This window comes from Benincasa hispida, chromosome 6, assembly GCF_009727055.1.
Source record: "Benincasa hispida cultivar B227 chromosome 6, ASM972705v1, whole genome shotgun sequence".
NCBI lineage: Eukaryota > Viridiplantae > Streptophyta > Magnoliopsida > Cucurbitales > Cucurbitaceae > Benincasa > Benincasa hispida.
Genome location: NC_052354.1, coordinates 29,899,035 through 29,911,856, shown reverse-complemented (window position 1 = coordinate 29,911,856; position 12,822 = coordinate 29,899,035). Strand labels below are relative to the sequence as shown.

Below are 12,822 nucleotides of genomic sequence, written 5' to 3'. Positions count from 1 at the left end.
ATGTGGATTTCGTTTATACGGCAATGAATATCAGTGACCACTAGATGGTCCTTGCAATGGACATTAACAGAGGTCACATATTCATATTCGATTCACTTCCGTCATACACACCAATGACAAAGCTGGTGAATTGGCTAAAGCCATTGACGGTCACAGTACCATCCCTACTTCACTACTGTGACGTGGATCGATCAAAGCCGGATCTATCCACAGCCCATTGGAAAATCTCGCGACCTATGAATGTCGACATACAACATGGGTCATTTGATTGTGGCATCTTCGCAATCAAACTACTGGAACACCTGGTGACTGGTGCTAATCCATCCGTAATCACTCAGGAGAAGATGAGTGAATATAGGATGCAATTAGCATGTCAACTATGGGCAAACACTCCATATTTTTTATATGTATAGAATATGTATTTTTTTATTGTATTTTTTATGTATGTAAAAACATTCATTTTTTTTTATGTATGTAAAAACATTCATTTTTTTATGTATGTAAAAACATTAATTGTATAATTGAACATATATTTTTTATGAAAGTTCAAAGTTCAAAGTTCAATATCAGAATTTTATCAGAACATGCATTTTTTTATGTATAATGGAGCTACTGCTCTTTTCATTGTATAATTGAACATGTATTTTTTGTGTAAATTCAAAGTTCAAAGTTCAATATCAGAATTTTATCAGAACATGCATAATTGAGCTTAGAAAATTATATGGTTCAAGGTTCAAAGTTCAAAGATTGAGAGAGCGAGATGTTCAATGAGAGCAAGATTGTGAGAGAGAGCGAGATTCATGGAGAGCGAGATGTTCAAAGAGAGCGAGATTGTGAGAGAGAGCGAGATTCAGAGAGTTGATGAACCGGGTAAAATTACCTTAAAACACCCTATGATCATTTAGACGATAAAACAAACTCTTTACTATACGATCATCTAGACAAATCCAAACGATCGTTTAGTTTACTAGCGCTCCCAGAGTTAAATGATCGTTTAGCTTTACTATACAATCGTCTAAACAAATCCAAACGATCGTTTAGTTATTAAGCGATGAAGCCTCCCAAACTCTTTACTATACAATCATGTACCTTTACTAAACGATGAAGCCTGAAGTACACGATCGCTTAACGCGCTCCGCATAGGTAGTAACTAAACGATGAAGCTTGATAACTATGCGATCATCTAGCGCGCGCCTTCTACTAAATGGCGAGCATCGCATGCTCCCACTAGCGAGATTGAGAGAGCGAGATGTTCAAAGAGAGCGAGATTGTGAGAGAGAGTGAGATTGAGAGAGAGCAAGATTGTGAGAGAGAGCGAGATTGAGAGAGTATTTGTTATCCATTTTTGTTATAAGTATAATGATTGAGAGAGTATGAAGTTATTGTTTTTTGTTACAAATATGAAGATTAAGAGAGTATTTGTTATCCATTTTTGTTACAAGTATGAAGATTGAGAGAGTATGAAATTATTGTTTTTTGTTATAAGTATGAAGATTGAGAGAGTATGAAGTTATTCATTTTTGTTACAAGTATGAAGATTGAGAGAGTATGAAGTTATTCATTTTATGTTACAAAGTATGAAGATTGAGAGAGTATGAAGTATTATTGTTTTTGTTACAAGTATGAATGGGAGTTGAAGAGAGAAGTATGAAGATTAGTTGAATTCATTTTTGTTACGATAAGTTGGGTATAATATGTTTGTTTACAGTGAAGATGAGAGAGTATGAGTATGTTGTACAAGTTGAACGAGAGAGTATGAGATTGGAAGTATGCTTATTGTATATACATAATACTCTCCAGCTTGGTTTATTGGTTTTTGTTTACAAAGGTGAAAGTTATTGAAGTATGAATGTTACAAGTATTAAGATGTTACAAGTATGAAAAAAGTATGAAGTATGTTAACAAGTAATGACGTATGAAATGAATCAAATTGTATTTATAACTAAACTGGATGGTAGGGGTGTTTGCGTCTCGGTCATACTGGCAATTTTCAGCAGTCGCACGGTTGTAAAGCGGTTTAGTACAATTTTGCGCGTTATGCCCATGAAATTCCCCACACCGACCTACATTTCATTTGTCTACGAATTCTCCTGCTAGATAGTTTACTTCTCACTCTCCGTCGCCTACTTGTGGCACAAATTTGGAGGAAGGATAATCTTTTTCTACGGTATCCAGAAGGTTCTCTTTTCATTTCAAGATATGTAGCCAAGTGGATTTATAGGGCTCCATATTCGCAGTCATAGAGAGTTCCAACTTATAAATCGACTACAAAGACTGTGGGATTTTGAAGTATATTTCTTCTCCTTGGCAGCAACAATTGCATGGGGAACACGGATTACCAAGTGAGTCGAATTCCTTCACGTGCATTCACTTCGTGTGAAGATTGCACAATACCGTCCAAATCAATTAATCTGCCGTACGTGTATCTGATAACAATTCAATAGGCTCCACCCGATATCGTCTGCCCTTATCGGCTTCACTTGCCAATCGGGTTTCACAGTAGTCAGAGTGCAATGTCGTTTGAGATGCCCAGTAATTCCTCCGTTCGTAGAACCACGATTGGAGCATTCCTCTAACGTGTTCAATCAAGCATACTATGGGCATTAGTTGATACTCTTTAGTTAAGGAATTGAAACACTCTGCACTGTTGGATGTCATGTTATCATATCTTCGTTCTATTTGGTAAACCTGTGCCCACCTTTGAAGCCCGATGTCTTCTAAATATTTTGTGACAGCACCGTCTCTAAAACTGTGGAGTTCGTCCCATTTTGTCTGAGCTCTATCATGCGAAATGTCCTTACTGTATCTTTAAATATCCCTACAACCGTACTATCCTTAAAGTTTGTAACCAGATTCTGTTCTATTTGCCATGTGCACAATCCATGAAATGATGTGGGAAAAAATGCACGAATAGCATTGCCGATAGATACCATCCGATCAGACATAAACACCAGATTATTGGGTTCTCCGATACTGCATTTCAAGTTGGACATAAACCATTTTCATGATCGATCGGTTTCATTGTCCACTATTGCATATGCTAGTGGGTATAATTGATTGTTCCCATCTATAGAAATCACAACCAACATGGTGCCTTTGTATTTTCCTTTCAAGTGTGACCCATCAACAATAATACAAAGCCGACATCTTGCAAAACCTCTAATACAAGGCCCTAATGCCATAAACATATACTTGAAATGCACCTCATTTTTAAGTTCAATCTCAAAGATTGTACCCGGATTCTCTATTTTTAGCGCTTCTCTATAAGCATGTAGTATGGAGTATGAGTATTCTAGAGTACCTCTAGTGAGATCATACGCGGCTTCCCTTGCACGCCACACTTTATCATAACTTATGTTCACGCCATAATCTTTCCTCGTATCCTCAACGATATGACAAGGTTTATAAATACGTCCTATGCCCGTGAACTTATCTTTGATGAGTTGACCAACAACCGTAGCAGTTGCTTGTCTATGATCGTGATTCAAAATTCCTATGGAACATGTGTGCGAACTGCAGTACTTTGTGATCTTGAATATATCAGACCCTTCCATTTTGACTGCACGAAGGCTCCATTTATATGTCTCCCCAATGTATTTGACAGTGAACAAAGATTTGGTTGATTTTCTGACCTTAAATTCAAATTTTTTGTTGATGGACAGAATAGATAATCTCATTTTCAAGTCCTTTTTGCTCAAAAATAGTTGACCAACTTCAACGTCCTCTTTCCCAGATGAAGAGGTGCCAGGCATAATCAACTCTGTCATATGACTTGAAGACACAGATGGTGGAACCACTGAAGCTGTTGTAGAACGACGCACATCTCCATGATCACGATCCATTTCATTCAATTCTGTTGGTTGCTCATTCACATCCACATCCACTGAAGGACCACAATCCATATAATCGAATGTTGATGGTACAGTGTTGGTAGACAATGGAATATCAGTGTTGGTAGACAATGGAATATCATCCTCTTCCCGACGAAACTGATATGATTCCTCGTATTGTCTGTCCACAGCCGTATTATCATAACTCACATTTCCAAACCCCATTCCAACCCTTTCGTCTTGTTTAGACTTCAACGTTACAGCTATCTGAAGTCTACTAAACTCTTCTCGCAAAAGAATGAAGTAAACATCATCATCATCCATTATGCATTGTGGAGGGGCTTCAAATTCAAGATTATATTTAACTTTCAGGATAAGATCAAACTCTGAAGAACTGACTTTTGTAGCTCTGTAAATGCGAGATTTAAGTTCTTCATAATTCAATGTAGGGGGCACAATGATTCCTTTCAACTGTCTCTTAATATACGAACTTTCATTCTCATCCCAATCACCTCCAAATCGAATAAATAGACACTTTTCTGTCATCCTATAAAGTAAGAGAACATTTGTCATTAAGCTGTACAAGCAATTAAAGTGTACTCTGCTCTCTCTCAAAATCTCGCTCTCACTCAAAATCTCGCTCTCTCTCTAAATCTCGCTCTCTCTCGTAATCTCGCTCTCTCTTAATCTCGCTTTCTCTCTTACTCTTCCTCTTTCTTACTCTCTCCCAATACAAAATTTCGTAATACTACATTTTTAGAAATAACACATAAAAAATAATTAAACAGATTCAAAATAATTCACCTTTCTGAAAAAGCTATTCCTTTCTGAGAAAGCCTGGTCTTGGAAATCCCCGTTCGAAAAATCTCCGTTCAACAAAACACCGTAAAAAATCAGAAAAGTAATCACCTTTGAAATGAAGTTTAAAGTTTAAAGAAATCACCATTGTATTGTGTTTAGGTATTATTGATTTGATTTGAGGCTTCTGTCGTGACATTTTGTTAAATCAACAGTAAACTGACGAGCAATCACATCAAACCAAGGAATTTCAAGCGAGAGCGAGAGCGTTTAATCAGACGAGAGCGAGATTTACCTCGTGAGACTGGTGTAAGGTCAATTTACGTAATTTGATATGGCGATGATGTCAGCAGATGGTCAATTGACATTATTTTTTAAAAATGGGTCATTTGACATTTTGGGCCCAATTTTTGGGTCATTCGTATAAATTTCCCATGTTACGAATTTTTTTTTTTTAATTTAACATGCGTAAGAGCTTCAAACCTCTCACATTACGTACTTTAGTCATAACTCAAAACATATTTTCTATCGCAAACTAGCTAATTTATCAAGAGGTTAAAAAAAAAAAATCTATCATATCCATATTATTGGGAGGAAAAAAAAGCTCACGTTGGTCAATGGTATCATTTACGTGCAGCTTCATCCATCGCCTCCGTTTCCGGCCGTGTGATCAGCAACGGCCTCTCTCTCTCTCTTTCTCTCTTTCTGAACAAAACAGCGCACTAACTCCGCATTTGATTTCATCGCCAAAAGAAAATAAAAAATCACAGAAGACAAGAAGAAACAAACAAGTTAAAGAATGGAAACAGAAGCGTCAGCGGAGGCCATGGCAACGGCGGCCGAGAAGTCACCAATCACTTCACACCGGAAAGTTCGAGACGATCTCGATCCCAAGCTCCCTAAGCCATGTGAGTCCAAAATCCATGCCCTAGTTCAACGCAATACACACATTTTCACTTTCTACTTTTAGATTTCAACGCAATCAAACACGACTTTTCACTTTCTAAGTTCAGATTCGATCGATTCATTCCAAATGCAGAACAGGATGATAATTGAATTGAACCGTTTTCACTTTAATTTCTTCTATGAGTTTCAGATTTCAACGCAATCGAACACGATTTTTCACTTTCTAAGTTCAGATTCAATCGATTCATTTCAAATACAGAACCGGATGATAATTAATACTTGAATCGAAGCTGAATTTGATTGAATCGTACCTTCTTTTTTCTGTTGAATCTGGCTGGAGAAGATCGTATTAACTATATTGGTGTATTTTTCCAGATTTGGCGAGAGCTTTGGTGGCACCTGATTCAGAAAACATAAATGGAACTTGGGGCCATAAACACAATGGAATGTCTGTGCTTCAACAACATGTATCATTCTTTGATCAAGATGGCGATGGCATTATTCGCCCATCTGATACTTACCGAGGTACGCTCTCTTCCCAATGTCTCTGCTTCAGCTTTTGGTTTCTTTTTATATATTTTTTGAATTGTTTGATAATAAATAACTTTTGTTTTTTTTTTTTAATTTATTAAAACAAAATTTTGATCGGTATTCTATATATATACAGGAGAAAAAAAAAATGTTTTTCATTACAGATTTTGCGTCAAGTTTACATTTGGATCGAGTCTTCAAAATGTAACGCATTTTGTTTTTTTTTTTTTTGTTTGGCTTCAATTTTGCCTCTACAATTTTATCCGTGTACTAAGTTGGGTAATTATTTAGTTTTTTTATTTTTTTAAAAAAATTAAGCCTATTTTTTTTATAATAATTTATATTTTTTTAAAGTACAATAGTTAAATTCTTTTAACTAAATTTAAAAACAAAAACAACTGGTTGAAAACTATTTCTTTAGTTTTTTTAAATCATTGATGAAAAATATATAACAAATAAAAAAATTTAGAGGTGAATTTAATGTTCGGCTTAATTTTCAAAAACTAAACAAAAAACATGGTTAGGCCTAATCTAGGAACTAAAATTAAAACAAATTGAACTAAATATGTAATATTTAAACATGGTTAGGCCTAATCTAGGAACTAAAATTAAAACAAATTGAACTAAATATGTAATATTTTGAAAATTAAATCCAAAATCTTGAAACCGAGAAGTAACTTTCCCATACATTGTCAGTTGTCAAATTTTAGTCATTTTACTTCAAATAAATCTTAAATTTAGTTCCCAAAATTAATTTTTATTGAAATTGGTTAAATAATCATATAAAATATCGTGTTAGAAGTACAACCTATGTGAATATGTTTTAAATTTTATAGTAAAAATGTTGATAGATAACAAAAAAAAAAAAGAAAAGAAAAGAAAAAAAATCAACAATTAGGGACTAAGGTAGAAGAACTATTGAAAATAAATTAATTAAAATTAGATAATGGAAAATATATAGACTATAATTGAACAAATTTCAAAATAGAGGTATCAAAATGATATTTTAATCGTGTTTTATGACATTAATCTCAGGATTAATAACTAAATAAATGGCTTTAAAAGTACAAACATGAACATGCATAACATATGCAACATTTGTACCATCCTCCAAGTGAAAAAGGTAAACAATTCCACGTAAATAACTCACTCATAAAATAAAACAATTTTTAAAAAATGGCGTAATAATTAACCTAATCATTTTTTATTTTTGAAATCTATTGGAAAATATTGAACTTGTCAACCTTTATAAGCATGTCTTCATTTTTCCTGACCAAAATAAATTAATCATGAAAATTCATACACTAAAATATTTAAACCTTGGATTTATTTGTAACATTTATATATCTATAGATACATTATAAAGTAAAATTTTAATTTATCTTCACATATACTAAGTAATATTTATAGTGATATCATTTTATCATAATTTCTTCGGTAACTTCTATAATTAACCAGTTATCTAGATGTATACTTTTATATTTTAAAGGTTTTGAAGATTTGGGTTTGTAAGAAAATGAAAAAACCATAAGACTTGATTCACAAAACATAATTTGTACAAATAATATATGTGTGTATTTTCAGGATTTCGAGCACTGGGATTCAATGCCATTGCATCTTTGTTCTTCATGATCTTTATACATGCAGCACTGAGTTATGCTACTCTCCCAGTAAGCAATCACCTTATTTTTGCACATAACATTAACATGTTTTGGAGTGATTACGCCTAATAAAAACGGATTATTACAATTCCGAAATCACTCTCGAACATCTCTACCCACTATAATATAATAAGGTTTAAATACTATATTTGTAATTTTTACTTACCTTCTAAAATGTTTGGTTCATTTTGGTCTCTATAAATTTTCAAAATATTCATTTTGTTTTTCTATATTTCTAAAATACGACAATTTTGGTCCATTCATTTTCATTTTTTAAGGGACCAAAATGGCCACTTTTTAGAAGTAGATAATAAAATGAACAAAAATTGAAAATAAAAGGCCCAAAATGAATCTTTTGAAAGTAGATAGACCTAAATGAATCAAAGTTGAAAGTGTTGGATTAAAATGAAATTTTCGAAAGCACAAAGACCAACACAAACTAATTAAAAGGATAAAAACTAAAATAATATTTAAACTTGTATTAAAATCATTTCGAAATTGAAATGATTTTTAGCCAAAGTAATTTTGTGTTTCCATGGCTTTCTTTACAGACTTGGATACCTTCACCTTTCTTCCCAATACATTTAAAAAACATCCACAGAGCAAAGCATGGAAGTGATTCAGGGACCTATGACACTGAAGGAAGGTTAGTTCTGCTGATTCTGAAAATGCCTATTTTCTATGGACTTTATAAAATTAAGTAGACTCTTTAATATGTATTACTTTGAAACTTGAAGTTTATTTTATTTTGGTTTCTCCATTTTTATTATTTTTTTTTTTAGATTTTGGACTTCCAGAAATAACAATTTTTGTCATTACTTTGAGTTTAGTTTTAACAAATGTATTGTGTTAAAGGCATATTAAGTGAAAAATATCATATGGTAAATAATCAATTTTTTTTTCTTTGGGTTAAAAACCATTATCTTCCCTACAATTTGAGATTTGTTTCTATTTTCAAATGTCTAATGTTAGTCTATGTATTTTTAATTAATCTTAAATTTAGTCCCTCAAACCTATCTTTTATCGAAATCGGTTAAATATTATGTTCTGAAGCATAATATGTGAATATGTTTTTAAAATTTAGAGTGAATACTAATAAATAACAAAAAAAATTTTAAAAAATTTGAAAGTCTACCAAAATTGAACAAACCTCAAAGTAGAGGGACCAAATTGAAATTTTAACCAATATTTGTTAAAATAAGAGATCAAAATCTATTTTGAAAGTTGATTGATCAAAATGGAACCAAAAAGTATACCGACCTATTCAATATTAGGATTTTGATATAATTAAATTCGTCATAATCCATCAATTTAAGCTTTTGAGTTGATTGATGATTTAACATTGTATCAAACTAGGAAGTTCTAAGTTCAAACTTCTGTAAATAATTAACGGATTTTGTAAGAGTAAAGAAGATTGTAGATTTACAATCAATCATAATTTATAATTCCATTTTAGTATAAAGTATATATTCTCGACTAAGATAGACGTCAGATGTTCAAATCCTTCCATGGAATATTTTTTAATTAAAAAATAAAATCAAGTCAAACATTTTAGCAAAAAAAGACGAATTTAATTTTAGGTCGTGAAAAAACAAAAGATAATAATATTTAAAAATGTACAATTAATTAAAATTAAACAAATCATAAATCATAAATAGGAAGAAATTCACCACTTCATCCCCATAAAATTTTCTAAAGAGAATCTCCCCCGATCACTAAGAAATTAAATGGTAAGTTCCATAGAAGCGGGGAGATAGAGAAGACACATCCCTGTTTCTACGAGAATCTTCCAAGAACAGCTCTAACCTATTGTTCTAGAAGAAAAAAAAAATCCTAGGAAGTGAAGTGAATAGTGTATCCTCAATCCTTGAAAGTCTGTTAGATATTATAATTAGGTTTGTCTTCACACACTAACTTGAGTTTTTAGGTTAATCGATTATTTAATATGGTATCAAATGATCTAGAGAGGTTCTGTATTCAAGCCCTTGTATTATTGTTTTCTCCCCAATTAATATTCATTTCTACTTGTATTATAATTAAATTTGTCTTCACCCATTGACTTAAGGGGTTATTTGAGGATGATATAAGATGTGGGAAGTTTAGATGTTTGGAGAGTTCATGTTTGGAGAGTTCTAATTGAATATGAACGATCGAGTATGTTCAAGAACTGAAATGATATACGATACACAGAAGGAAAATGACGGTGAGATACGAAACACGTTCCGAAAATAAACCCACAAACAATTAAAATCGATGAGATAAGATAATGGGCCTGCAAACAGATATAGAATGTGAGAATATATCATCTCATATTGGCCCCAAAATAGCCCCTAAACATTTTGGTCCATCGGTGATTTAAGAAAACCCTTAACTAATTGTTTGCTTTAATTGGGGACCATAAAGCTTAAGAAATGAATGTTGTTTGTGCAGATTCATTCCAGCACATCTTGAGAATATATTTAGCAAATATGGTCGAACTCATCCTGACAAGCTTACTTTGAGAGAAATTTGGCACATGACTCAGGCAAACCGTGATACTTTCGATTTCTTTGGCTGGTCTCTCTTTCCTCTCTCTCTCTCTCTCTCTCTCTCTCTCTCTCTCTCTCTCTCTCTCTTATATCTTCATTTCTTACTCTCTTAATTTTACTCTCATTTTCTTTCAATTTAGTCCCTTGTATTTTAAGACTTTTCAATTATACCCCTCTTCTTATAGCTGGAGTTTAGAATTGATGGATAACAAGCTAACAAAGTTACAAAGGAATGTCATGGTATATATACTTTCTAGTCGACGAAAAATTAGAGGACGGATTTGTGTCGATTAGGTCATTGAATTTCAAAGAGGTTTAATAAGCCTATGAACTTTCAAGTTTGTATCCGTTTAGTTTAGTTCATGTCTAATAGGTTATTAACTTTTTCATTTTGTATCTAATAGTTAGGCTCAATTTTGTGTCATGTAGATCTTTAGCCTATTTGATATTTTTAAAATTTTATGGACCTACTAAACATTAAATTGAAATTTTAGGGTTCTATTAGACGTATGATTTGATTATATAAATTATTTTTTTATTGTTTTTAATATATTAGGAAGCTATAAACTATACCAGAATTGGAAGTTTAGAGCTCAATCGGATATTTTTAAAGTTTAAGGACTTATTAGATACTTTCTAATCTAACCATCTTTTTTATCAATTTTTTTAGAATTTAAAAGAGTTAGAAATTTTCCTCAATATTATTAGACACAAACATAAGAGATTAAGGACTAAACCTGTAATTTAATTGTTTTTTATTTATTTATTTTTTGTTAATTTCTTTGAAATTTAGAAGAGTTACTTTCTTTCTTAAAAAACTTAAATTCATTTATTTAATTTTTTGTCAACTTACTCATTAGTTAAATTTTTTTTCATAATATGAATTAAAAAAGACAAGGGATATTACATTGAAACATTTGAGAACCAAAAGAATAAATAAAATTGAGAAAAAACTAACAAAGAAACATTTAGATATGTTAATTAATATTATGATATCTAACTTTGTTTAATATAAGATTATGTATAATTAAATAATATGATGATAATGTAGGTTTGCAAGCAAATTGGAGTGGGGAGCTTTATACGTTCTTGCCAAAGACGAGAATGGGTTCTTATCAAAGGAAGCTGTGAGGCGTTGCTTTGATGGAAGTCTATTTGATTACTGTGCCAAAATGCAAAAAGGTGTTGCTGATAAATTGGGGTAAAATCACCCAAAAACTACATTAAATCATTTATTTTTTCTTTTTTTTTTCATATCTGTCACAATATTCAAAATTTTGCCTATTCTTTTATTTTTTTTTTGTCAATATTCAGACCTGAGAAACTTCTAGAAACATCCATTAGATATCAATATGGGAAAGGATTTGTTTTCTATTTCTATAATTGTCCCAATTATAACTTTATAGTACTTCTATTACTTAAGGCTTGTTCAGTAACTATTTATTTTTTAAAATTAAGTCAATAAATACTTCTTGCACCTCTAAGTTTCTTTTTTGATTATATATTTTTTACGATGTTTTTTTTTTTTTAAAAAAAAAGTCAAATTTCAAAAATTAAAAAAAGTAGTTTTTAAACACATGTTTTTGTTTTTAGAATTTGGTTAAGTATTCAAACCTTTAAAGTAAAGATTTGAATTTTTTGACCTCAAACTTCAAAGGAGGACATGTCAATTACCATTGAATTATACTTACTTTGACTAGCTAAATTACTAATAAGGCATTATATAATAATTTACTCACCAAAAGCATAATAGTTAATATTTGTTATTTAATTATTTAGATAATTATACATTTAATATTGTACTATCCATTATATGTAAAAATTCAAGGTTATTAGTATAATTTCGATCAATATGTAGTTGACATACAAATAAATCATGTTCAAGAAATAACTTAACGGTTCTTTGGAGTGTATAGTTGGTTATGATAGTTTATAGTTATTATAGTCGGTGGGTTATAATAATTTGTGAAGATGAATAGTTTATATTTAGGGTATAGACTATTTTAATATGAATTCAAGAAATTTGTATTTGGGGACAGAGTATTTTAGTTTGGGATCAAGAAGTCTTGTGTGTCAAGATGCTAAGTTGTCTAACATTGAGTTCTAAAGTATGAGTTTAGGCTCGTTGTTTTTTGCTTTTTTGTTTGTTTTTTTTTTTTATTTCTGTATTATACAAGTAAGGGTATGTTAAATCTTATTTTTCACAAATACTGATAAAAAGATTTATTTAACATGCCATTGGTTTTATTTTAACATAAAAAAAATTCAATTAGGGCCTATTTGCGTTGCCAAGTGAAAAAAAAAAAGGTTTTTAGAAAGAAGCCATTTTCATTTTTAAAAAACTTTAAAAACGGTTTAAAATAAAAAGACTCATGTGTTTAAGTATTTTGTACACAAATTTGTTTGGTTTTCTGTATACTCAATGTGTTCTCTCTCTCTCTCTCTTTCTTTTGAGTAAATGATTGGTGGAGTTGGTAGCTAGAGTTAATTGTTGGAGAGATCGATGGAGTTGGTCACCAAATCTAGTTGCCATCCTCACTAGAGTTGGACATTGGAGATGGTCTGGTC

At 31.5% G+C, this 12,822-nt stretch overlaps 1 protein-coding gene across 1 annotated transcript; it reads left to right on the top strand.

Moving 5' to 3' along the window:
- The first annotated feature begins 4,815 nt into the window (after positions 1-4,815).
- On the top strand, positions 4,816-11,595 carry LOC120080263 (peroxygenase-like). The gene is made up of 6 exons (XM_039034879.1): positions 4,816-5,536; positions 5,910-6,059; positions 7,650-7,735; positions 8,278-8,372; positions 10,157-10,282; positions 11,306-11,595. The coding sequence occupies exons 1-6, from the start codon at positions 5,428-5,430 to the stop codon at positions 11,457-11,459; spliced, it is 720 nt and encodes a 239-aa protein (XP_038890807.1). The 5' UTR covers positions 4,816-5,427; the 3' UTR covers positions 11,460-11,595.
- The last annotated feature ends 1,227 nt before the right edge of the window (positions 11,596-12,822 follow it).

Bases quoted from the DNA above. Each gene is read 5' to 3' on its own strand.
- LOC120080263 (XM_039034879.1), top strand. From the start codon at position 5,428: ATGGAAACAGAAGCGTCAGCGGAGGCCATGGCAACGGCGGCCGAGAAG. The intron at 6,060-7,649 runs GTACGCTCTCTT...GTGTATTTTCAG, and splicing joins CCCATCTGATACTTACCGAG to GATTTCGAGCACTGGGATTC. The intron at 8,373-10,156 runs GTTAGTTCTGCT...TTGTTTGTGCAG, and splicing joins ACCTATGACACTGAAGGAAG to ATTCATTCCAGCACATCTTG.